General features: G+C 53.5%; 1 protein-coding gene across 4 annotated transcripts in view; it reads right to left on the reverse strand.

Moving 5' to 3' along the window:
• Positions 1–3,590: 3,590 nt before the first annotated feature.
• The window catches only part of ZC3H18 (zinc finger CCCH-type containing 18), a 52,726-nt gene continuing 29,256 nt past the window's right edge, over positions 3,591–27,060 (reverse strand). For all 4 annotated transcript variants that reach the window (XM_040075432.2, XM_040075431.2, XM_058422101.1 and 1 more), the window contains 10 exons: positions 19,708–19,908; positions 18,094–18,219; positions 16,752–16,853; positions 14,441–14,584; positions 12,446–12,598; positions 10,378–10,532; positions 9,728–9,924; positions 7,839–7,935; positions 5,466–5,562; positions 3,591–4,477 (listed from right to left, as the gene is read on the reverse strand). In XM_040075432.2, the coding sequence (XP_039931366.1) occupies positions 4,276–4,477; positions 5,466–5,562; positions 7,839–7,935; positions 9,728–9,924; positions 10,378–10,532; positions 12,446–12,598; positions 14,441–14,584; positions 16,752–16,853; positions 18,094–18,219; positions 19,708–19,908 (1,474 nt within the window). In that variant the 3' untranslated portion in view covers positions 3,591–4,275. The remainder of the gene's footprint in view (positions 4,478–5,465; positions 5,563–7,838; positions 7,936–9,727; positions 9,925–10,377; positions 10,533–12,445; positions 12,599–14,440; positions 14,585–16,751; positions 16,854–18,093; positions 18,220–19,707; positions 19,909–27,060) is intronic.

A 27,060-nucleotide genomic window follows, 5' to 3' on the forward strand; every position in this document is an offset into this window, starting at 1 on the left:
GAGCAGGGCTGCAAGAATGAGGCTGTGCTCCCACACAGAGAGCACTGACAGGGATAAAAACATATAGAAAACATATATAGAAATATAGAAAAATACATAGACACACACAGAGCACTGACAGGGACAGAAACATACAGAAAAAATATATAGAAATATAGAAAAATACATAAACACACACAGAGCACTCACAGGGATAGAAACGTATAGAAAATATATAGAAATATAGATAAATACAGATAAACACACACAGAGCACTGACAGGGATATAAATATATTTAAAAAGTATAAATACATATAAATACAGAGAAATACAGATAAACAGAGATGCAGCAGTGCACACACACACACATAACACTGACGGGGAAATAAATATATACAAACACATATAAACACACACAGAGCACTGACATGGATATATATATATATATTTATATATAAAATATATATATAAACACACAGAGCACTGACACAGGTGTGCCCACACCCCCCGTGAGCTGGGAGCGCTTTACACGCCCCCACACCTGGGCACAGGTGTGCACACACAGACACACAGCATGGACACAGACGTGAAAATACACACACAGAGCTGTGCACAGGGTGTGTAACACACACATAAAATACACACGGAGCTGTGCACAGGGTGTAACACACACATAACATACACACAGAGCCGTGCACAGGGTGTGTAACACACATAAAATACACACAGAACTGTGCACAGGGTGTAACACACACAGAACTGTGCACAGGGTGTAACATACACAGAGCCATGCACAGGGTGTGTAACACACACATAACATACACACAGAACTGTGCACAGGGTGTAACATACACAGAGCCGTGCACAGGGTGTGTAACACACACATAACATACACACAGAGCTGTGCACAGGGTGTGTAACACACATAAAATACACTCAGAGCTGTGCACAGGGTGTAACACACACAGCTGTGCATGACAGGTAACTCACACCTGTCACAAACACACAGAGAGCCCTGCACGTGACTTGTAACACAGCTAATAAACACACAAAATAAACACACACAGAGCCGTGCACGCGGCGTGCAACACACAGATAAAACACACACACAGAGCCCTGCACGTGGTGTGTAACACACAGATAAAACACACACACAGAGCCCTGCACGTGGTGTGTAACACACAGATAAAACACACACACAGAGCCCTGAACGTGGTGTGTAACACACAGATAAAACACACACACAGAGCCCTGAACGTGGTGTGTAACACACAGATAAAACACACACACAGAGCCCTGAACGTGACGTGTAACACACGTAATTAACACACACTCATCATTAACAGACACACAGAGCCCTGAACGTGACGTGTAACACACGTAATTAACACACACTCATCATTAACACACACACAGAGCCCTGAACGTGACGTGTAACACACGTAATTAACACACACTCATCATTAACAGACACACAGAGCCCTGAACGTGACGTGTAACACACGTAATTAACACACACTCATCATTAACACACACACAGAGCCCCGAACGTGACGTGTAACACACGTAATTAACACACACGCATCATTAACACACACACAGAGCCCCGAACGTGACGTGTAACACACGTAATTAACACACACTCATCATTAACACACAGATCCCTGCACGTGGTGTGTAACACACACGTAAAATACACAGGCGTACGAAGAACCCTGCACGACGTGTAGCGCACATAAAACACACACACAGAGAGTGCTACACATGGCGTGTAACACACGAGTGGTAAAATGAAATTACACAGAGAGAGAGCTGTGCACATGTAACACACACATAAAGCACTCAGAGAACCCCACACGTGACATGTAACACACACAGGGTGTGCACATGGTGTGTCACACACATATAGAACACTCACAGAACCCCACACATGACATGTCACACACTGAGCTGTGCACATGTAACATACACATAAAACACACAGAGAACCCCACACATGACATGTCACACACACAGAGCTGTGCACATGTAACACACACAGAACACTCACAGAACCCCACACATGACATGTCACACACAGAGCTGTGCACATGTAACACACACATAAAGCACTCAGAGAACCCCACACGTGACATGTCACACACAGAGCTGTGCACATGGTGTGTCACACACATATAGAACACTCACAGAACCCCACACATGACATGTCACACCCAGAGCTGTGCACATGTAACACACACAGAACACTCACAGAACCCCACACATGACATGTCACACCCAGAGCTGTGCACATGTAACACACATAGAACACTCACTGAACCCCACACATGACATGTCACACACTGAGCTGTGCACATGTAACACACAGAGAACACTCACTGAACCCCACACATGACATGTCACACACCCCCCACACCCCCAGCACCTTTCCCACCCCCACACTTCCCCCCCCTCTCCCCCCGACCTCCCCCAGCCCCCCCAAACCCCACGTTACCATCAGCCAGCTGTCGAGGGACCACGCCAGAATTTGGGGGGGGGGGGGGGGGGGGGGGGCGGGTTGGGGGCAGCGAACACGGCCCAATTTAGGGAACACGGCCGAATTTAGGGAAAAGGAACGCGCCCGAATTTCTGGGGTGCCCCTCGGGAAGCGCAGCCCCAGGGATGAGGCGGCCGAGTGAGTGGCAGCGCTGCCGCCGCCGCCGCCTTTTTATAGGGCCGGGCAGGTGATGTGCACACACCTGGAAACTCCAGCTCCAGGTTCCTTCCTCCTCCCCGCGGGCCGGCACTTCCTTCTGCCCTCCACGTGTGCCAGCCGGGAACAGGGGAGCCTGACACCTCCAGAATTTCGGGAGGGAGGTGGGAAGGGGTGTCCGGGGCTGCCCTGGTGACACCGGGACATCCCCCCAGGCCGTGCCCCGTTGCGTCACCCGCACCGTGAGATCACCATCGCAATTCCCGGGCAGAAATCCCAAATTGGGCAACCCTGGGAAGGGCTCGAGGGCTGCCGGCAAGCCCTCCGGGATGGCCCGGTGGCCTCCGACAGCGGGACGCTGGTTTCGTACCGGGAGCAAGGGCAGGGCTGGAGCGGGGGAATCCCAGGGGATGGGGAATCCCAGGGACCCCAAAAATCCTTCTCTGAACGAGAGGGGTTTGTCAGATGATGCCCCCCACTAACGCTTCCCACCAGTAGGATACTGGCTCCAAACCGGGAACAAGGAGCCTGGGAGATCCATCGGGACCCTCAGGGCTGCCAAATACTGTTCCCTAAATTAGGGGGATTTACCAGAGGGACCCCCCCGAGGATGCCAGGCGGGGCAGGGGGTGCAGAGCCCCCCCAGTCACGCACCAGTGGGACGCTGGTTTCACACTGGGGGCTCCCCCAGCCAACACAGCGGCTCTTCTGCCCGTGCCCCCCAAATCCCCCAAAGCGCGGGGTACAGACCCCACCCGAGGCGAGGCAGATACACAGAAGAGCAGGGAAAGGCAAAAATTGGTTATCAAAATATTTTATTTCAGGGGAGATCCCTCCAAAAAAAAAAAAAAAAAAAAAGAAAAAAAAAAGAAAAAAAAATAAAAAAAAAAAAAGAAAAAAAAAGGAAAAAAACCTCGAAATAAAATGAAAACTCAAATAAGGACCCTCCTGGCAGAGAGACATGCCCACAAACACCTGCAGGGCTCCTGGGAAATCAACTGAACCGATCCCCTGCTCCAAAGAAACGACAGCTCATTCCCGAGGTGGGGAGGGAGAGGGGGGCTGAGGCAGGAATATTTATATATATATCATTTTCTTTCCTGGGGGGGGACGAGGGGCGTTGCCAGCAGTTCGCAGCAGTTTTCGGCTCTCTGGGCACGACGGGACTAGAACTGCAGCGCTGGAGACACTCGACACACAGCGGGGTTAACTAGGAGAGAACAACCGGAGGCTAGCAAACAGGAGAGGGGGCACGGCAGCGGCGGCAGCGCCCGCGGGGCTGGAGTCCTCTGCGCTCCTTCGTGTCGCGGCTCTTTTCCCGGCTGGACAAAAAAAAAACTTAATATTTTTTTTTAATTTTATTTTTTGTTTTTATGTGTGTGTGTGTGTGGGTGGGTTTTTCTTAAAAAGAACCGCGGCCAAAACGAAGACGGAGGGGAAACTGCAAAATCCCAAAGCGGCCGCGTATTTTTGGGTTTTTTTTTTGGGGGGGGGGTTGTTTTGGGGGGCGTTTGTTGGTTTTCGTTTTTTTTTTTTTTGTTTTTTTTTTTCCTTTCCTCTATTTATAAAAACATCAACAGTCACTACGGGGGGGCACTGCCCACTATACTTTTCCCGGGATTTTGGCTCGTTTGCGGGCGATGGCGTCTTCCACGGCCTTGAGCTGTTTGAGGAGCTCCTCCCGCCGGGACAGGGTGCTGGATTTGCCGCCCTTGGCAGCGGCGGCGCCGCCCGGCTCCGAGCCCTTCCCCGGCACGCTGGTGACTTTGCTGGAGCTCTTGGACTGAGGGGACAGCTGGCGTTTCCTGCGGGGACAGAGGGAGGCGGGGGTGAGAGGAGCTTGGGGACATCCCGGAGGGAATCTCAGATCCGGGGATGCGGGGTCGTGGGATTCGGGCGGGAAAGGAGCTGGAAAATCGGCTCCTTCACCTTGCACTAGGCCGAGGTGCTCCAAGCTGGCCTTGGGCACTGCCAGGGACACTGGGCATCCTGTGCCAGGGCCTCCCCATCCTCCCAGGGAAGGATTTCTCCCCGATGTCTAAAATAACTGAAACATCGGGAAGTGCCACATCTAACACACGGCTCCAGGAGCAGGTGGGAGAGAAGAGGTTGGAGACAGGAGGATGCTTTGGGTTGAAAACCGGCTGAAACGGTAAAAAGCCAGCTATTCCATGGGGATTGCCAGGATTGAACTCAGTGCCAGCTCGTGGCTGCAGTGAGACCCAGAGGAGAGAACAGCCCTGGAGCATCCCCTCAGTTCCAAACTCAGCCCCTTCCCTGCGCTGTTTGCTCCCAGAGATCCCTGGAGAGGATCCACAACCCCGGAGCTCCCATCCAGCCCTGCACTGGGATATTCCCGGCAGGAATTTGGCTGAGCTGGGCACCTGGATGGGGAGGTGCAAAGCCAGGGCTGTCAGGGGACACACCTGAACGTGTCACAGCAGCCAGGGGAGCAGCTGGGGCTGGGAGAGGGGAATTCAGGCACTGGATCCAGGCGCCAGGAGGAGCTGGGCAGGGGGGAAAGGGGTCGCACTCTTGCTCGTTAAGGCCGTGCTAACGAGCTGCGGAGCCACTGGCTGAGCTCACTCCTGACCCACTTGGCTCCTGCTCTTCCCCCAGTTGGAACAGCCCAGCTGGAGGCTCTGCACCAAGCCCTGGCACCCCTGGCAGCTGCCCAGGCGTCCTTCCTCCTGCTGTGCTCCATGGCGACGGGAACTGCGGGCCTGGGAGAGCCTGGAGCAGGGCTGGAGGCCCTGGAGGAGCGTGAGGCCCAGCAGAAGCAGCAGCACTCACCTGTCAGCCTGTGCTGGGGAAGGTTTCGGGTTCTGGCCCCGCTGCCGCTCCTGTTTGGGGGACGAGAGCCTCCCGGTCGCCTTCCTATCGCGAGAGCCTGGCGGGAGAGCAAAAGGACATTTCTTTCATTTTCCTGCTTGTCACCAAGGCACACCACCCCCCGCCTGCACTGACCGACCAGACCGTGCCAAAAAAACCCCAACCCATTCCAAATCCAGCAGCAGCTGGAAAAACCTCAGTGTGTGCCCCCCACGGCTCAGGGGGAGCCGGGCAGGGCTGTGCCCCGCCGTCCCCTGCACGCACCACCCTCCACCGGCCCTTCCTCAGCCTCCAGCTGCTGGAACAAGGCTCCTGCGCGGCATTTCGTGCCTGCAGAGCTGCTGGCTGGGTCACAGGGTGGATTGGCTCGGGCAGCTCTGCCGCTTTCGGAGCCAGCGGTGCCTCCCCCGAGGCAGCAGCACCCCCGTGTTTGCTGGGCTCGGCTCAGCTGCCAGGCCCTGCCCCAACGGGGGCTGCTGGGGAGCAGCTGGGTTATCCCAGAGCACAGAGGGAATTCTACCTGGAGCAGCAAAGGCAGCGGCCCCTGTGCGTGCCAGGCCGTCCCTGTGCTCCTCAGGACGGGGACAGGCTCAGCCCACGGGTGGCAGAGGAGGTGACACGCCCGGGCCACCACCACGGAGCGGTCTGGTGCTGGGATGCCGAGGGGCTCAGTCCCAGCTCACCCAAGGGCACCTCTGCCATCGGATTTGGGGCTCCCAGCCTTAGTCTCCCCACCCCTGGAAGTGTCCAAGGCCGGGCTGGATGAGGCTTGGAGCAACCTGGGAGAGCAGAGGGTGTCCCTGCCCTTTGGTCCCTTCCAGCCCAAACCAATCCGCGCTTCTACGATCTGCTACAGCTTAAAAATCGCTTTTTAACAACAAAAAACACCCCAAACCAGAGGATGACATCAGCCTGTCTCTAGAAAGTGCAGCCCGGCCCTGCCACTGGCGCGTGAACCAGACCCCGGTGAACTCCGACCTGGGCCGGTCCCTCGCGGGCTGCCCCGGCAGGAGGTGAACGTCGCGGGCTGTTGGCACAGCCCCGCTGCTGGCTGGCACCCAGAGTCAACAGCATCCACCTACGGCCGAGCCAGCGCAGAAAACAACATCACGTGGGGCAGCTCCCGCGTCACCGCGGCCGCCCCCGGCCGCCAGCTCCCCCCACGCCCCCCGTTACCCCCGGCGGCCGAGGACGGAGGGCGGCACCGGCCGCGGCCCCCGGCTCGGTTTTCCCAGCCCTTCCCGCTGCTGGGGAGGGATTGAGGCCCGGGAGAGCAGCGCTTGGAAAGCCCGAGTCTTTCTAAACACGAGGAGCAGAGCGGGTTGTGTCAGCCGGAGGTGGGGCGAGCAGCTCGCTCCCCCGGGCTGGGATCGCATCCCTCCAGCCCAGCCTTGGAGAGGGCACGGCCAGGGACGGCTCCGACAGGGACGGGGCTGGGAAAACTCCGGGATGTGCGAAAGGAAGCTCCCGGGACTCGCAGTCGTGGGGTGGCTGAGCTCTGGGAGAGATCGTTAGGATCAGCCCAGCACCACCAGGGTCACCACTGACCCTGTCCCCAGGCGCCACAGCCACACGGGTCTTTGTGGATCCACAGGGTTTTTGTGGATCCACACGTATTTTATGGATCCACACAGTTTTTTATGGATCCACACAGTTTTTTATGGATCCACACATTTTTTGTGGATCCACACGTATTTTTATGGATCCACACATTTTTTGTGGATCCACACATTTTTTGTGGATCCACATGTTTTTTGTGGATCCACACGTATTTTATGGATCCACACGTTTTTTTAGGGATCCACACATGTTTTATGGACCTACACGTTTTTTGTGGATCCACACGTTTTTTTTTGTGGATCCACACGTTTTTTTTTGTGGATCCACACAGTTTTTTATGGATCCACTCTTTTTTTATGGCTCCACGCCTTTTTTTTTAAACACTTCCAGGGATGGGCACTCCTCACCTCGACCTTGCTCCAGTTCCTTCTGGGAACAAATATTTCCTAATATCCATCCTACAGCTGATTTCCACAGCCACATCCAAGGGCAGCAGCAGGGAGCAGGAGGCCGTGGGGTGGGCGTGGAGGTGACAACTCCGTGCCTTCAAAGCCATGGGTTTGGGTTTTTTTTTTTGGGAGAGGACTTAGAGGGGCACAGTGGAGTCACACCGGGCACAACGTGCCCCGGGGACAGCGTGGCACTGTCCTGCTGTCACCTCTGCAGCAGGGTCAATACCCCCCCTTCAGCTGGTGGCAGTCCCACTCAGGGTTTGGGGATGGATCTTTCCAGCTGTGGGAGAGCCGGAGCCCGGGCTGGCTGCCGCCTCCTCACCTCTGTCAGGGGACAGGTTGGCCCGTTTGGCTGGAGGAGAGGTTGGCCTCTCCTTGTCTGCCGGCTCGTATCTCTTCCTGCTTCCTTTGTCAGCCGCCTGCAACGGAATCGAGACAACGGAGCTGAGCGGCCGCTTCCCTCTGGAGAGGGAAACAGGCGCAGCCCCTCCCTGGGATGCTGCTGCCCGGCTCCTGCAGACGCCTTTCCCAACAAACTCAGCGCACACCGGCCCCAGCCATCCCCGAATCCGCCCAATTCCCAACCACCAGAAGCCAACAGCAGCTGGGGTGAAGGCTGCGCCGATTTCGGAACAGGAGCAGGAAGACAGCAGATTTTTGGGATGTGTTTTTTGGTTGTTTTTTTTTTTCCCAGCAGCACCAAGGATAGCAGACGTGAAGGAGGCATGTGGAGCCGTGCCTTTCCCAGGCTGTCGTGTGTCAGTGCACACTCCTCCCTCCGGAGCAGCTTCCTGCCTCTGATAAAGCCTCCTCACGTCAGAGCACAGGGAAGTAGAGAAATCTGCAGCCTCAGACTGCGCCGGGGAATTTGGGCTGGCGGAGCAAAATATCAAAAACAGGAACCTGCCCACGTGATGGGGCCCACACCCTGCCCCGGCAGCAAGCCCCACGAGGCCCGACTCCCCCACCCGGGCCCCAGAGCGGGATCAGCGGGGTCGGCAAGAGCGGGGTGGGCACCCCGGGGTGCTCAGGCACTCGTCCCTTCTCCCGCTGGGCCCCGTGCCTGGCCGTGCCCGTGCGGCACGGGGAGCGCTCCCGGAGCATCTCCCAGCGGGAGAGGCCCCGGCACACGCGGGACCTTCGAGCAAGCGGGGAAGAGCCTGGAAGCTGCAGCAGGAATGCGCCCCAGGGAAGCCGCCAACACAGTCCCGAGGTGAAGCCACCACAGGGTGTGTGCTGCCAGACTGGTTCTGTGTGCCGCCCTCCGAGCCTGCCCCAGACCTTCCTGGCTGAGCTCATCCCAACAGCTCCCAGCCCGGAGCTCCCCTCCTGCTGGATCCATCTCCTTCCCATTGGGAACCATCTCCCTCCTGCTGGGATCCATCTCCTTCCCACTGGGATCCATCCCCTTCCTGCTGGGATCCATCCCCTTCCTGCTGGGATCCATCCCCCTCCTGCTGGGATCCATCCCCTTCCTGATGGGATCCATCCCTCTCCTGCTGGGATCCATCTCCCTCCTGCTGGGATCCATCTCCTTCTCATTGAGATCCATCTCCTTCCACTGGGATCCATCCCTCTCCTGCTGGGATCCATCTCCTTCTCATTGGGATCCATCTCCTTCCTGATGGGATCCATCTCCCTCCTGCTGGGATCCATCTCCCTCCTGCTGGGATCCATCTCCTTCTCATTGAGATCCATCTCCTTCCACTGGGATCCATCTCCCTCCTGCTGGGATCTATCCCCTTCCTGCTGGGATCCATCCCCTTCCCGTTGGGATCCATCTCCTTCCCATTGGGATCCATCCCTCTCCTGCTGGGATCCATCCCCTTCCTGCTGGGATCCATATCCTTCCATTGAGATCCATCTCCCTCCTGCTGGGATCCATCTCCTTCCCATTGGGATCCATCCCCCTTCTGCTGGGATCCATCCCCCTCCTGCTGAGATCCATCTCCTTCCTACTGGGATCCATCTCCGTCCTGCTGGGATCCATCCTCTTCCCACTGGGATGCATCCCTCTCCTGCTGGGATCCATCTCCTTCTCACTGGGATCCATCCCCATCCCACTGGGATCCATCCCCCTCCTGCTGGGATCCATCCCCCTCCTGCTGGGATCCATTCCCCTCCTGCTGGGATCTGTCCCGCCCCCCTTCGCTGCGCAGGCCCCCAGGAGCAGGGAATCCCGAATCCCAGCCGCCAGGGAACCCATCCCACCTTGTTCAGGAGCGTCAGTTTGATCTCCTTGTGCCCGCTGAAGCCGCCCTGCTGCGCCGGCGGTGCCGAGGGCTGCTGGCCCTGGGGCAGCTGCTGGGATTTGCTTCCCGGGGTGGGCTTGGCCGATTTCAGGAGCTGAGCGGGCACATCCCGTTTCCTCTTCTCCTCTTTAGCACTGTCCTCCTTTTTGGACTTTCCTGTTGAAAGCAGAGAGCACGGGCGGTGACTCGGGAACGACTGCTGCTGCCTTTGGGCAAGAGGACGCCGCTCCAGGGATGGAAATGCCCACAGCAGCTAACTCAGCTCGTGGGCACGGCGTTAGGGGATTGGGCATTCCCACAGAGAGGAACAGAAAAGAAAGAACAAAGGCTTTTGCCACAGCTCTGGAAGGAGCAGAACGAGAGCAACGTGGTACCGGAGCTGTCCAGATCTACGTCACCTTCCACGGGTGAGGGAGAGGCAGAACCGCCAGGCAGGAAAAGGGACGGGAGGCACAGGGACGGAAGGATGTGAACCTTAATTTACCCCACATCCTCCTTTCTCCACAGGACCTCTGAGCTCAGCGGTTTTCCCAGAGCCCACAGCATCCCCAGGGAAGGATCTCTGCTCCTCCACGAGGAACAGAAGCCCACCAAAGCAGGAGCCTGTACCTTTCTTCTGCTGGGCCGGGGTGGGGGAGCGGGAGCTGGCCGAGGACACGGGGCTGGCCAGGTCCGCGTACATGTCCTCGGAGTCGGCGCTGCGCACGGAGCTGCTGCTGGACGAGGCACTGGACACGGAGGAGACGCTGCTCACGCTCAGGGACCTGCCAAGAACCGACAGCTCGTCGCACTCCGGGCCTTTTTGGCGTTTTTCCCGGAGTGGCTGGATGCTGGGAAGCTCGGCAGGCAGCGACAGCACCAAGGCCGTGCGCCCTGGGGTGCTGCTGGCATGAAAGAAAGCCCCGAAGCTGTCGGGTGCAGGCCTAGAAAGTGATGATTATTTACGGGCAAGGATTAAGGGGATGTGTAAACAGGTCACTGTTTGCCCAGGAAAACAGGGAGTGAAAGCAGGGAGTGCACCGGCACATCCAGGTCAGCGTTACAGCTCAGGGCAAGGGTTCCCTGTGCTCTTGGCACACATCCACTGTCACGACTGATAACGACACGGAGATGCCTCCAAGATGGAATTCTCCTACCAGGAAGTGTTCAGGCCAGGGCTGGACAGGCTTGGAACAACCTGGCTGAGTGGAAGGCGGCGGAGAATTGGACTGGATGAGCTTTAAGCTGCCTCCCAAGCCGAGCCCTCCCAGCCCGTGAATATTCAGGCAGCCTCTCCAGCCTGTTCCTCCAGCCACGCCGACCTGCTCTGCCAGCCAGGCCCAGGCTCCCTGGCTGGAACCTGCCTTGGGGTGGCTGTGGCAGCTTCAGCACAGACCAACCCTCTGCAGCCTCTACCCCCTGGCACCAGGAGCTGAGCTCCGAGGGGTTTCATGGATTGTTCCAAGGGTGCCAGGATGAGCCTGGAGCTCCTCCAGGCCACCGGGCTGCCCAGCAGAGCTGCTGTGGGCACACAATTCCCACGTTTCTCCCTTCCCACAGGAGCAGCACAGGCAGCTCCAGCGTGCTCACATTTCCCACCCGTGCCCCGGTGCTCTCTGAAGCTCTTGCATCACCCCTGGCTGAGCTGAGGAATGTGACAAGCACGGAGTAAACAAGCCGGGATTTCCGTAAAATAACGCGGGTGCTGAACCTTGGAGTCCCACAGAGTTCACAGAAGGGAACTTGCAGCTGCTCAGAGCCAAATCCTGCTCCATCCACTGGTTTTACACCCCGGTGCCAGGGAAGTATTGTGTTTCAAGGCTCTGCCTGTGAGGATTCAGGGAATCCTCTGCGAGAAGAGACAAAAAAAATCCTGAAGCAGTGACCTGAGTGTGGTTTGTTTCTCTTTGCTGGAAGGAGTTTGCTGTTTACACATCCCACAGAGCACCAGACTTGGAACTGTTCACTTGGGGCTAAACACAAAGGAACTGGACCTGCAACTTTGCCAGCAAGGGAAAAATATCATTAGCTGAGCCTTTTAGGGATTTTCTGCCCTCCCTCTCTTGAGAGGCCAAGCATCTCCCCTCAGGACACACAGGCACCAGAGGTAGGAGAGGCCCAGGAGAGCCAAGTTCCATAGCCTGGAACAGTTCATTTGTAGTTTAATTAGCACGTGGGATCACCCTGGCCAGGAGGAGTTGTTCTGGCCACCGTTTAGGTTAAACACACACGTTTGGACACACACGACAGGATTATCTCCTGGAATAAACCACGAGGGAAGTATCAGGGAGTCATGGGATGGTTTGGGCTGGACCTTGAAGATCATCCAGCTCCAACCCCAACACCTCCCAAGAGACCAGGCTGCTCCAAGTCCTGTCCAAACTGGCCTTGGACGCTTGCAGGGATGGAGCAGCCACAGCTGCCAGGGCCTGAGTGCCCTCACAGGGAAACATTTTCCCCAAATATCCACTCTATCAGTTTAAGGCCATTTTATCTCGTTCCATCACTCCATGCCCTCTCCAACACCGTATCCCCAGCACAATCCAGGATCTGGGATCTGTAACACAAACCCAACCTTGTCCCGCCTCCCAGCTCGTGCTGCTGGAGCTACGGAGAGTTTCCACCAGAAGGAACCAAACCAGGCAACAACAGGCACAATCTGCTGCTAAACAAAGGTCACAAAGGCTCGGGGCTGTACCTGGACTTCCTTGACCCCGAGGGAGAGTGGGAGGCTGAGGCAGAGGATGATCTGGAATGAGATCTGGAGAGAGACCGGGACAAGGACCTCGACCGGGAGCTGGACCCGCTGTAGCTGCTGGCACTGCCGCTGATGCTGCCACTGATGGTCCTCCTGCAAGGCAGCACACACACCTCTGTTACCCTGGTTCTTCTGAGCTTTTAAAGGCCTTTTTCAATTTCATAAATGGAGTCAGATCTTTTAGTTACTGTAGAATATTAGAGCAGTTTTCTACCTTTTCCCACAGATGCAACATAAACAAATCCTTTGTTTTTCATTCTCTGTCCTTTGTTTGCATATTTCTAACCTGAAAACAATTGTAACTGACAGTTGGTTTAGCCACTTGGCTGAGGGGTGAAAAACCCCAGAAGCCAATCTTCTGCTGGACCCACAAATGTATAAAAAGTAAGAAATAAAACAAAGAGGCTCTCTCTCCGTCCTGTCTCGGTTTGAGCTGGATCGGAAGGATCTCTGCCCTGCGAAAATCTCTTGTCTGCGTGTGACTGCTTTGTGTGTCTCGGTGACACCCCTCCAGAATGAGAGTTGTGATGGGAAAGAAAGAGAGAGAGGAGGGGGAAAACCCCAAGAGAAAACCAGAGCTTTGCTCAGCGCCCTCTGATTGACCCCCGGCCCTCCCTGAGGGGTGATCGGCCCCTTCCACCACTTGTCCCAGTTTGTGTGCGGGGAATGGTGTTCTGTGGTGGGGAATAACCCTGGGAATGGTGTTCTGTGGTGGGGAATAACCCTGGGATGATGTTCTGTGGTGGGGAATAACCCTGGGAATGATGTTCTGTGGTGGGAGATACCCCTGGGGATGATGTTCTGTGGTGGGGATATCCCTGGGAATGGTGTTCTGTGGTGGGAGATACCCCTGGGATGATGTTCTGTGGTGGGGAATAACCCTGGGATGATGTTCTGTGGTGGGGATATCTCTGGGGATGATGTTCTGAGGTGGGGATATCCCTGGGGATGATGTTCTGTGGTGGGGAATGACCCTGGGATGATGTTCTCTAGTGAGGGATATCCCTGGGATGATGTTCTGTGGTGGGGAATAACCCTGGGATGATGCTCTGTGGTGGGAGATACCCCTGGGATGATGTTCTGTGGTGGGGATAACCCTGGGATGATGTTCTGTGGTGGGGAATAACCCTGGGATGATGTTCTGTGGTGGGGATATCTCTGGGGATGATGTTCTGAGGTGGGGATATCTCTGGGGATGATGTTCTGAGGTGGGGATATCCCTGGGGATGATGTTCTGAGGTGGGGATATCCCTGGGGATGGTGTTCTGAGGTGGGGAATACCCCTGGGAATGATATTCTCTGGTGAGGGATATCCCTGGGGATGATGTTCTGTGGTGGGGATATCCCTGGGAATGATGCTCTGTGGTGGGGAATACCCCTGGGAATGATATTCTCTGGTGAGGGATATCCCTGGGGATGATGTTCTGGGGGATCCCCTTGTGAATGACGTTCTCTGGTGGAGAATATCCTGGGAATGACGTTCTCTGGTGGAGAATATCCTGGGAATGACGTTCTCTGGTGGGGAACACCCCTGTGGCCAGTGTGGCTCAGCTGCTGACCCTCCACCCCAGCACATCAGCCCCGTGTGGGACCAACCCGACCCCACAGGTCCCTCTTCCCTCTCCGTGCCACCTCCGCCAGCAGCGGCTCCCCAAACGCCTTTTTCCCCGCTCCCACCCCGATTTCGCCACGTTTCCTTCGTTCCACCCACTCCATCCTCCCCACAGCCTCCACAGGCAGGAGCCACTCGTGGCACACCAGGAACATTCCACCCCAGCTCTCCTCCCCTTCCCTCCCTGCCCCAGGAGATGGATTTCTCCCTTAACCCCGGCAGTCAGGTCTCTGTGATCTGCTGGAACTTCCAGGGGACAGAAACCCGGGATTTGCTGGATCTCCCATGAGATCAAGCCTCACTCCACCCCCCAGCTCTCTCACCTCCTGGGTGGAGTCCTTGTCTGACGTTCCTTCCTCCTGGCTTCCCGATTATCCCCTGGCTTGGCTGGCTCCGGGGCCGCTGTTGTAATTTTCGTGAGTGGCTGAGGGACTGGCAGGTCAGTGAGTTTCTTCACGGCTTTTTCCCTGGAAAAAGGACAGTTTTCAGGTGCGTGATCCCAGGGCACGGAGCACCCAGCACACCCTCAGCAGTGATGCGCTCGGGGCTTTGCTGTTGTTTAATACTCTAGAGATTATGGAATCCTGGAATGGTTTGGGCTGGAAGGGACCTCAAAAATCATCCCACTCCATTCCATGGGACACCTTCCACTATTCCCAGGTCACTCCAAACCCCATCCAACCTGGCCCTGATGTGATTCCTGTAGCTACAAACACTTGGCTGTTTCACCAAAACACGAACACCAGGGATTTCCCTACAGGGATTTGCTCTCCATATTCTCAATCAATTCACCTTTTCAGAGACAAATTACTGTACAACAGCCAATTCTGGAGATATTTGACTTGTAAATTAACTCCTCAAGCAGACTGGGTGGAAATGTTGTCTCTTATCCATTTAATTCCATCATTTTTATCCCAGACACTTACACCTGCTTAAAATCCACCAGTCAGGCTTCAGAATGAAACGAGCAGAGTTAATGCAAAAATTCCCTTTTTAGCTCCAGCACATAGATCAGGAGGGTGCAAAAGAGCCAGTGTGTGCAAGTATCCCTTAGATCTGTCCCTTGGCTTGTGTTCCCTTTGGAAAACTGGATGGGAACACCAGTGTGATATCCAACAGCCAGAGCAGGAGCTGGGAATGGCTCTGGCTCCTCAGTGCTGCCCAGTCCGGGGCTTGGAGCACTCCAGCCTCTGCTCTGACAGCTGGACACTGCTCAGAGTCTGAGCCTGGAATGGTTTGGGCTGGAAACACCTTGAAGGTCATATTCCAACCCCTGCCATGGGCAGGGACACCTTCCACTGTCCCAGGCTGCTCCAAGCTCCAACGTTCAACCTGGCCTGGGACACTGCCAGGGATCCAGGGGCAGCCACAGCTGCTCTGGGCACCTGTGCCAGGGCCTCAGCACCCTCACAGGGAAGGGTTTCTCCCTGATATCCCACCCATCCCTACCCTCTGGCAGTGGGAAGCCATTCCCTGTGTGCTGTCCCTCCAGCCCCTGGACAAGGAAGGCCCCAGCTCTGATTTCACACCCACTAACTGGGGAGGAGATGCTGCCTGCACACACACACACACACTGCTGATTCCTCCTCCTCCCGTGCTCACAATCCGCAGTTATCCCCTGCAGAACACAGGATTGAGCTCGTGGCACGTTACCCAGCGCTGGGACAGGCTGCCCTGGCGTCACCAAACTGCCAGCAGCACCGGGAGGGAGCAGACACCACTGCAGGGGCCTCAGAGGGGGGAAAAAAAACCCAACCAAACCCAAAAGGGAGGATAACAAGGGACAGGAATTGTGGCAAAGGAGATCGTCCTGAATTCTGGAGAATTCAGGGGGATTCCCATGGTGTCATTTATTTGCAGGTCAGCTTAGAAGAGGTGACATCACTACGGTGTTGTGTCACCCTCCTGCGGCCCCGTGATTTGCCGCTGCGGGGTTTGTGAAATAGCAATTTCAGGAATTTTAAAGAGCAGCAGGGCTGTCAGAATGTGCCAAACCCAGCTGCACGGAGCTCCAGTCCTGTTTTCATCCGTGTGGATGTCATCCAGTGTGAGGAGTTGATGAGGCTGAACTGTTTCTTTATTCTGAGGCTGTGGATTAACCAAAGCCACAGCAGAGGAAGGAATTTAAACTTTCTTACAGCTCCTGTTACGTACATTTAGATTATACAAATATATCTGCACACACAGAACCTTCCAGCAGTGAATCATGTGTTCAAACACTCGCAGCATACAGGAAATATTTAAGGATACTCGGACAGTTTAACTTGGATTTAGCAAGTAAAAGTGTCGTTATTTCATTAAATTTGCCAAGCTAAAAACCTTTCAATAAAGGTTTTGTTTTGTGCCTTTCGTTTCTTTCTTAAACTCAGCCAGGTTTAGAACCCCAGAATGGTTTGGGTGGGAAGGGACCTCAGAGATCCTGTTCCACTCCCTGCCATGGGGCACCTTCCACTACCCCAGGCTGCTCCAACCTCGCACACTTCCAGGGATCCAGGGCCCTCCACACCCTGGCAGGAACAATTCCTTCCCAATATTCCATCTGGATCCTGCATCCCTACAGCTTAAGGCCCCTGAAGGTCAGAAGCGTTTGTCTGGACTCTCTTCAGAGGTATCCAGGGGAAGATGGATCCTTACCCCTTCCCAGGAGGTGGCAATAATTCCCCTTTAGCCTTCGCCAGCGGCTTGTGAGGAGACGGTGTTGGAGAAGGAGAGGGAGAAGATGAGAAGGACCTTGACCTGGAAAGGAAGGAGACATCACTCAGCTCAGGCTCTGGGATTGCAGGAGCTTCTCCTGCCTCTCAGGGCATCCACTCCCCCCTCCCCAGGAACCTGTCCTGAGCTTCTCCCGGTTTTATATTTGTGCAACAAAACTTAGCTTCTGTCATCAGGCAGTGGGAAAAGTAGGAAACAGAAGAAAAAACAGGGTCAGCTAGAAGAGAGGCACTCCAGGTATTCCACAGCAACACCTGGGGCTGTCTCCATCCTCTCCATTCCCTCCTTAGGGAGAACACGCAGGAAAGGAAGCAGGATTTTATGTTTTATGTTCATCGCTTTATGTCCCTAGAGCAGTTCATCCTTTAAACAGCAACAGAACCAAAAGAAACTTGGGAGAAAGACAGAAAAAACCCCCCACACCTAAACCTAAGACTGATCTGTAATTTCTGGAACTCAAGCAGAAGCATCCCAAGGGTGACAGTCGAGGGCAGGAGCTGTTTCCTGAGGCCCTGAGCACACTCCAGGTGCTGCTGTTGCGGTGATTCACCCCGGCGGTGTGACACCCCTGTGTGACAGCCGGGCAGAGGGTGTTCCTCACCCTGCCACCTCCAGGAGAGGCAGCCAAGGGTGCCACCCACACTGGCACCGTCCTGCCAGGAGCAGGGATGGATGGGGAATCTCCTTCCCGGGTGGAATCAGCTCCCAGCTGAGCTTTTCCTGGGAGAAAGGAGCCCCAAGAAGCGACAGCGCGTGCTCTGCCACGGCCTGTGATCTGTCTGCGTGGCTTCAGGAGCCAGTTCTCCTACTATGGATATTCCATTGGGAAACTGTCTGCAGGGACGAGGAAGTTGCAGAGGAATAAATCTTAATCAGCATGGGACACCGGATTGCTGCTTTGAAGTGTCGGGGCTATCACAAGGCACGAGCGCTTTAATAAAGAAAACGGGATTCGCCTCCTGAAACGGAAATTCCAGCGCCGCAGAAAAGAGGCGCTGCTGCAACTTCTTCCAATCAGAAAATGCAAATGATGGGAACGCTGATCCACCACGGGCATGGGAAAGAGCCCAGCCACAAGAGCGCTGCGCCCCTGGGTGGGAGGGAGCACTGGGGAGAGGAGGGGGTGGCTGACGGATCTCCTTCATCCCACAGCCACAGCCTCCCTCGCTCAGCCGAGGGTTCATCTTGACAGAGCGAAAAAGGAACTGCCAGGAAGCACCTGGAAACCATCCCACCGCCGGTTCCCAGCCCCAGGAGCCACTACCTGGACCTGCTGCCTGAGAAAGAGCTGTGCCTGGAGGAGCGACTGGAGTAGGAGCTGTAGGAGGAGGATCTGGAGCGCGAGCGGGACGAGCCCGACCCGGAGTAGGTGGATGAACGAGAAGAGGACCTGGAAGAGAAATAGTAAAATTCAGAGCTTCCTGAAAAGAAAAATACTAAAACTCATTGCTTCCTGAAAAGAATTGTTAGAATTCAGAGCTTCCTGAGAAGCCCCCAGGGTCTTGTTTCCAAAGATCCTTCCCGAGTTCTGCTCCAAACCCCACCAGGCTTCTCCCTGGGGAACTGTCAGGATTTACAGCCTCTCCTCAAATCCCCTCTTTCTTTTAGGGAGGATCTTCGTTGTTGCTACTCTCTTGGCATCCTTAAATAAGCCTCCCTCCCTTTAATTACCGATTTTCCATCCTTTTTGGGAACCGATCCCACATATTTTGTGCCTTTTCACTGGACAATCCCCTGCCAGATCACCTGACTGGGTGCAGTGATCCCAGCAGGAAAATCTGCTTCAGGAGGGCTCTGGCTTTTAGATGTCTATCTCCAGTTCAAGGTGTTCCTCATTCCTCCTGGATACCTCCCCCCTCTCTCAGGAGCTTCAAGTTCGAGCATTTAAAGGAAATGGATCCAGTTAGCGCCTCCAGGCTCCCAGATTCAGGGAGTTTCTTTATGAAAAGGGCTTTTAATCTTATTTTGGCTTGGTTTCCAAGCCCCATTCCACCCTCCGAGGCTCTGTCAAACCTCCCCAATCCCAGTTCTCCCAGCAGCATCAACCTGCTCTCACTGGAGCGAGCTCAGCTCCTCCCTCCATCCACCCCAGAGCGAGCAGGATCCAATTTTAACATCTCCTGCTTCTTGCTGCTCCTAACTGAGGTCGGTTTCCATCTAGGTGAGCTGCTACCACGTGCACTGCTCGAATTCCAAGACATCCAGCTCCAATCCACTGGAAAAGTGGCTTTTCCAAGGATTTGCCTGCTCCTGATCTCCCACAGCTCCCTGCCCGCTTTGGCTCCCACCTCCCTGCACCCACGGGTGCTCCCGAGCAGCAAATCTCCGACTGCTCCCCCAAACACAAAACCATGGAACGCTTTGGATGGGGACCTTAGGGATCATCCACTGGGCAGGGAAACCTTCCACTCCTCCCCGGGATGGCGAGCCCACAACTCTTACCCTGGTTTTTCTGAGTTTTTAAAGCCTTTAGAATTTTCATAAAAACGGGGTCAGATCTTTTTAGTTACTGTACAACACTAAAAGCAGTTCTACCTTTTTCCCACAGATGTGACATAAACAAATCCTTTGTTTTTCACTCTCTGTCCTTCGTTTGCATATTTCTAACCTGAAAACAATCGTAACTGACAGCTGGTTTAGCCGCTTGGCTGAGGGGTGAAAAACCCCAAAAAGCCAATCTTTGGCCAGACCCACAAATGTATTAAAAAGTAAGAAATAAACAAAGAGGCTCTCTCTCCGCCTGGATTCAGCCTGGAGCCGGATGGAGAAGGACCCCTGCCCTGCGTGTCGTGGTGACACACACCCTCCTCCCCACGCACACCTCTCCTGGCGGCCAAGGAGCCCCATCCCGGCCCCAGGACTGCCCTCCGCGCCTCACCTGGAGGAGCCGGAAGCGGATGCCGAGGAAGCCGAGGTTTTCCGGCGCCGCCGCGCCCGGCTGGGGGACACCGACACCCCCAGCTTCTTCTTGGGAGATTTGGATCGGCGCCACGGATCCTTCCACTCGTCCGCCCGCTTGGACGGAGCGCTGCCCAGCGCCGTGGCCTCCTTGTCCTTCTTGGGCGCCTCGGGCTGGCGGCTGCAAGACAACGGGGGAGCTCAGCAGCTGGGATTTTGGGGGGGTTTGGTGAGGCAGGAACAAGGCAAAATACCAGTAATCATCAATGTATTATAATAAAGTGTATAAATAAACATATAGGAAAATGGGGAGCTCAGCAGCTGGGATTCTGGGGGGGTTTGACAAGGTAGGAACAGGGCAAAATACCAGAAATGATCAATTTTTATAATAAAGTGTATAAATAAACAAACAAGGGGGTGGTCAGCAGCTGGGATTTGGGGGAGTTAACAAGGTAGGAACAGGGCAAAATACCAGAAATGATCAATTTTTATAATAAAGTGTATAAATAAACATACAGGAAAATGGGGAGCTCAGCAGCTGGGATTTTGGGGGGGGTTTGACGAGGCAGGAACAGGGCAAGATACCAGAAATTATCAATTTTTATAATAAAGTGTATAAATAAATATACAGGAAAATGGGGAGGTCAGCAGTTGGGATTTTGGGGCGGGGTTTAGGTACATGAGGGGACAGGGGAAAATCCCAGAAAATATAAATGCATTAGAATAAAATGTAAAAATAAATATACAGGAAAACAAGGGGGAGGTCACAGCTGGGATTTTGGGGGTGTTTTGATAGGCAGGAACACGGCAAAATACCAGAAATGAACAATTTTTATAATAAAGTGTATAAATAAATATACAGGAAAAGAGGGAGGTCAGCAGCTGGGATTTTGGGGGGGTTTAGATACGTAGGTACACGAGGGACAGGGGAAAATCCCAGAAAATATAAATATATTAGAATAAAATGTTTGAATAAATTATAACTATTTTAGAATACAATGTATAAATAAACATACAGGAAAATGAGGAGCTCAGCAGCTGGGATTTTGGGGGGGTTTAACAAGATAGGTACACAAGAGACAGGGGAAAAAACCCAGAAATTATCAATATATTATAATAAAATGTATAAATAAATATACAGGTGGGAGGTCAGCAGCTGGGATTTTGGGGGTTTAGAAAAAGCAGGTTTTGACTCATGGTAGGATTTTGACTCATGGTTTGACACTAAAAATTGTCTCTGTGATCAGAAACTCGTAGAAAGACCTCACGCTGAACTAATTAAAGCTGTAATCACACGTCATCATTAGCATGCACACTGTGAAAAGGAAAAGCAGATTATTTTCCCCCTCGTCTCCCAGCTGAAGAGGTGAACGTGGAGGTATTTAGTTACAGCAACGCCTAGCAGAAATTTTCATTCATTAAGCACTGGAGCTTCCAATCATAGATGCACCTTTTTGTGTGTGGCTGTTTGGAGCAGACAAAAACCCGAAAATGAAGAACTTCGAGATCTTTTTGAAAGCATTTTCACAAGAGACGGGGCAAAACACCAGAAACGATAAATATATTAGAATAAAATGTATAAATAAACATACAGGGCCACGGAAAAATCCCCCCTGTGGGATTCCAGCAGCGTTTTGGGGTGATGAAGTGTCAGAAGAACTCTCAGTCTGTGAACCAGTGATGAACTGTGAAAAGTGCACATTAAATGGCTCTACACAAGATATTTACTCCATGTATTACGTTGCATTGATTAGTAACGCTGTATTAATATTCTGATAGCATGGGAAATGTAGTTTCGTGGTCAAAACGCAGTTTTTGTAGTTAAAATAGAAATGATGTATTTTTTTAAGAGAGGAAGGGGGTACTCTCAAAGACACAGCAGCCACAGGAAAACGTAAATCTTTCAGAAAAAAAGGAATTTATAACTCCTTTATCAGAAGAGACCAACTTCTCCTGCCTCTGAAGGTGCCAGAGAAATTAAGGTGAAAAAAGTGACACTGACCAGAGAGAATCCTGTGTTTGAATGGAATTCATGCACCATGTATGAGATGGATGAATATTCAACAGGTTATTGCTTTTGAGAGTTAATCCTCTGTTAATGTGCATCCTTTTTCAGAGCTTATTTGCCCAGAAAGTCACCCAGACGTCTGAAACTTCGTTTTTATTGCCTTGTACCGCCCTAACCCTAATTGTCCAAATTTTTATTGCTCTATTACTATTTTTATCACCTCTTTATTATTATTAAACTTCTAACATTTTAAACCCAAGTGATGGGTGTTTTTCGCCCCGAAATCCCAATTCTGTGAACTCCTCCGTCCCGCTGAGCTCTCTGTGACCCCCTGGCTGATTGCAGGCTCGGCTCTCAACCCCAAAGAACGGACACGAGCAAGAGGGAAGGGGATGGGAAACATCTGGACCTTCCCCAGGGCAGCTGGAGCAGTGGGGAGCAGGCACCTCCAGGCCTGGATTGCTCCGTGTTGCCACTGCCAGGGCTGACTCCTCTGACCCTTCCAAGGGGACATTTCCGTCCCCAGCTGCCCACAAACCAGGCTGGGTTACCTCTGCCTGCTCAAACCCTCCCCAGGTGAGGTGCCCAGCCAGGCCTCCCTTCCCTTTTTTCATTTCCCCCTTTTATTTTATTTTGGTTCTCCACGTCTCCTTTCTCCTCTCCGACCCTCTGAAAATAATTCGGGGCCAACTTTTCAGCACACCCGCACCAGACGCTTCCTTAAGCAGTCCAGGATGAGTTTCTTGAGGCTGAGATTTTATTGCCTCTCTTATCTCTGGGTGATTTAACCTGGGATTTTTCCTTGCCCTCGCTCTAACCTGCACTCAACTCCTCAATTACCTGCTTTGAACCTTCTCCCTGGGGTTTCAGGCAGAGTTTTCCGAGGGATTAAAGCTTTCGGAAGTCTCCTGCGCTCACTCAGATTAGCAGGACAAGGATGCATTTATTCCTTCGCTCAAACCAACGAGTTCCCTGGGCAATTTGGGGAAGGAAAGGCCCCTTCCCCGCTGGGTTCAGCCAGTACCACCCCATTACTCACACCACTGAAGCAACCACTCCCCACACCACTTCCTCTACCTTTTTGAGATAAAAAAAGCCACCTCCGAGTTTTCTAATAATCCCAGGAACACTTCACCAAACCCCAGCGTAACGAAAGCTCTTGGTCAGGAGCCTGTCCTTTGAAGACCTCACACCTCATCCCCCTCCTTTTTGGCAGAGTTTCCTCTTCCCCAGTCCAGGACTGGGATGTGCTGACCTAAAAATCCACCATCTGACTCTTACCTTATCTCTGCTGATGTAAAAGCAATTCTACTCTTTGTCCCACAACTCCCTCGGAATATTCAGAGGAAAACCCCTCCTTTCACGCTCTCCCCTCCCACAGATCTCATTCCAGCAGGGAACTGGATGCCTCCATCCCACACAGAGCGCTGAGTGCCCGCCAGTTCCGTGGCTCAGCTTTATTCCCCAGCTCCGTTCCACGCTCCCCTTTCCCAGCACTGCTCCAAGAGGCTCTGTTTAACTCAGCACGGGCTCTCTGCGGTGCGCTGGGCAGGTTTTCTGAGTTACAGCCCCAGTTCCGGGAGTGTTTCACCCTGGAGGAACTCCACGACTCGGAATACGGGGTTGAGACAGCTGGACCTGCTCTTTACAACCTGGTAACGTTAAACAGCCCAAGCTGGGCTCAAGGGCTCCTTCCAGATGTTTACAAATCCGTTTGGAATTGCCAATTTAACCTCTGGAATAGCCTCAAATCAGCCAAGAGAGAAGGAAAGTGTCTCAGATTATGTTACTACTACATTTGTATTTTCTTTTTTTTTTTCAATATTCCTAGTAAAGAACTGTTACTCCTATTCCCATATCTTTGCCTGAAAGCCCCTAATTGCAAAATTCTAATAATTTGGAGGGAAGGGGTTTTACATTCTCTATTCCAAGTGAGGCTCCAGCTTTCCTTGGCAGACAAGGTTCCAAGACGGAACCGAAGACTGGGAAAAGCCTCCACACCCCGCACGAAGCAGCAGGACAAAGAGCACGGAAAGGAGGAGAGGAAACCACGTGAGGATGCTGATGGATAATGCCCAAGATCCTGACCCAGTGTCCCTTCCCATGGGATTGCAGCCTGTGAGCTTTGGGAGCGTAGGGGGAACATCCTGCTGGCACAGGCAGAGCTTTACCCAGGATAAAACCTCGGGAGAAGCTTCTCCTGCAGTGCCCAAAATGACAAATCTGGAGGCCAAGAGCTCTGGCAGGGAGGTTCAGGTTGGATCTCAGGGAAAGGTTCATCCCCAGAGGGTTCAGGCACTGCCCAGGCTCCCCAGGGAATGGGCACGGCCCCGAGGCTGCCAGAGCTCCAGGAGGGTTTGGACACTGCTCAGGATTGGATTTTGGGGTGTCCTGGGCAGGGCCAGGCACTGGGATGAAGATCCCTGTGTGTCCCCTCCAGCTCAGGATACCCCACGAGCCCACGAACCAAAGAACGCCCTCACTCCTCTCCGGGCCCAGCTCCCTCCTGAGGCCGTTTCCAGGAAGAAAAGCATCCTGCAGGATTTATTCTCCCTCGAAACCGACTCAAACCCACATCCAACAGCACATCCCGGGAGCTGGAACAACTCCAGCTGAACTCCGGAGCCTGGGCGCCAGCTGGGAGCGGGGATGACTCCGAAAGCCAATCTCATTCACTTGCACCTCTTACCTGCTTTGATGCAATTCCCTCTGGATGAAGTCACTTTCTGGAGGAAAGGTTTTTCCCCAGGAAAACCACAACAGAAAGCCTCCTTTTGGGGTGTGCTTGGCTCTTTGACTCAGCACTAAACGCTACGGACGAGGAAGATGCTGCTCCTGTCAGGAGAATTTCAAAGCTTTTCCCCAGAGCTTCCAATGCGTGGCATCACCAAAGAAACTCGCTCAACCCAAAAGTGGGATTTGATGCTGCCGAACTCGGGTTCTCCAGTGGAATTCAGGGGGAAAAATGGGAAGTGAGCTGGAGCAGCTCCCTAGAGGAACATCCCACTCACAGCCTGGACAAGTCCCGTGGCCGGGGGATGAGGAGGGGAGGATTTCTCCTCACTTTCCTTCTTACAGCCAGGGCATTTCGGGCTGGATCTGGTGCTTGGTGCAGCTCCTTAATTCAATCAAGTTAAAAATAAGAATGGGTTTGCTGATGGCTCAGGGAAATCAACCTGCCCACAGCATGGTGAAAAGGAGGGAAGAAGGAAGAATTCCAGGGCTGGTGAGCCGCGGGATCAGCTCAGGAGCTCATCCTCACCCTCAGCACAGCTGCTGGCAAACCTCACACACTCCAGCACGGAGAGCAGTGAAGAACCCTCGTGTTCATCCTGATCTTTTTCACCAAATTCCAATCTTTAGGGAACAACTCAACCATTTCAGAATTAACTCCTAAGTCTCTTTGGCAAGGTTTAAAAAAAAAATAATTAGAGGGAAGACCAGGATGACCAAAACCACCTGAATTTCCACCCAGATCCTCAAGAATCGCTCAGGCAGCAGCTTCCAAAGGCAATTTTACCCTTAAAACAACTAGAAGTTGTCTTTTCCAGAAGGAACAGGCTGATGCCCATTTGGCTGGAACGTAATGACAGCAATCAGGAGAAGTGAAGCTGAACGTGGAGAGGAGGAGCAGAGGCAGCTCCAGCTGGCAGCAGCCCCGGCGTGGCTCAAAAAAAAACCCTCCCCCAAAAAAAAACCCGGCTGAGGCTCATCACTGAGCCCAACAAAACTTCGGAAAGGGGAAAAAAAAAACCACCCAGAGCTGCCCAGCTCGAGTTCTCCTCATGCATTATGCAAATGCTGCCGAAGCATTTCTAATCTTGGAGGGGAAAATGAAGATCCCGGGGAAAGCGCTTCCTGTCCTTCCCCATCCCGTGGGACACGGCTCCCGCAGGGAACCGGACCTCATCACCCCTGGGCAGCAGTGACGCCAGCCTGGCTCCCCGGGCTGCTCTTCCAGCCCTGTTTTCTCCAGGAGGAAAAGTGCAGGGATGATTTAACAGCCTTCGTGCTTCTCGCAGGAAAGCCGGGATTGCGTCAGCGGCGCCAGCGCCGCTCTTCCTTCAGCGGCAAGTGGAATTTTCCAGAGGAAGTGGACTCGAGGAATGACTGCAGCCATGTGCCAAGGCAGTTGTGAAGGGAGCAGTAATTGCTGCAAAATAAATTCCAGCAGAGTGCAAGCACGCAGGAACTTTTCCTGTCTCGGGAGTAATGGAGAGGGACAACAGCTCTGGAAAGTCACCTACGTGCGTCCAGGACAGGGAATGCTGGGCCTTGGAGCTGCTGCCCGCTGATCTTGGTGAAATATTAGCAGGGAAAATGCTTTTCTCAAGCTGTTTCCATCTGAAGCTGAGTTATCAGGAAAAAAAAAAAGGGGGGAAAAAAAAAAAAAAAAAAAAAAGGAAGGATTTCTTCAAAGCCTGATGGGGAGAGGCTTGGAAATTAAAGAGTGGAGATACAATCTGAACCTCCAGGATGAAATCATCCCAGCAGGGAGATAAAGCTATCTGAGATGGCATCTCCCCTGAGGGCTGAGCATTTGCTGCCTGGAGTCTCCTCTCAGTGAGCAGGAGGCAGCGATCCTGCCCCGGAATGTGCCAGTGATCCTGCCCTGGAATTACCTGGTCCCACCAAAATCCAGGCTGGGGGATCCCCCAGCAACTCCATCTCTGAAATGCCAAAGGAAAATCACATTCCTTGAGATGCACATTGAGTCACTCGCTGCCCCTCACCTCGATTTAGGGTCACAAAACCCTTCCCAAACTCCTGCTGCTGGGGAAGTGGAGGCAGCAGCCCAAGAACCATAAGGACCAACAGGAATTCCAGTCGGCAGGAAATTTTTTGTGGAGAACTTGGTTTGATTCACAGACTTTATCATCACGGAATCACAAAAATGGTTTGGGTGGGAAGGGACATTAAAACTCATCCAGTCCCTGTGCAGGGACTCCTTCCATCATCCCACAGCCCCATCCAACCTGGCCTGGGGCGCTCCAACGGCTTCTCCGGCCAACCTCCATCCTCAAAGGGAAGAATTCCTTTCCAACATCCCATCTAATCTGGCACTGGGAGCCATTCCCTGTGTCCTGTCCCTCCATCCCTTGTCCCCAGCCCCTCTCCAGCTCTCCTGGAGCCCCTTTAGGCCCTGGAAGAGGCTCTGGGCTCTCCCTGGATCCTTCCCTTCTCCAGGGGAACACCTCCAGCTCTCCCAGCCTGGCTCCAGAGCAGAGCTGTTCTTATCACCGCCCTCCCCACAGTCCTGGGAGCAGAAATGAAAGCAGAGCTGTCTAAGCAGGTTCCATGGCTCCGGCTGGCAGCTGCACCACA

Source organism: Hirundo rustica, chromosome 11 (genome assembly GCF_015227805.2).
Source record: "Hirundo rustica isolate bHirRus1 chromosome 11, bHirRus1.pri.v3, whole genome shotgun sequence".
NCBI lineage: Eukaryota > Metazoa > Chordata > Aves > Passeriformes > Hirundinidae > Hirundo > Hirundo rustica.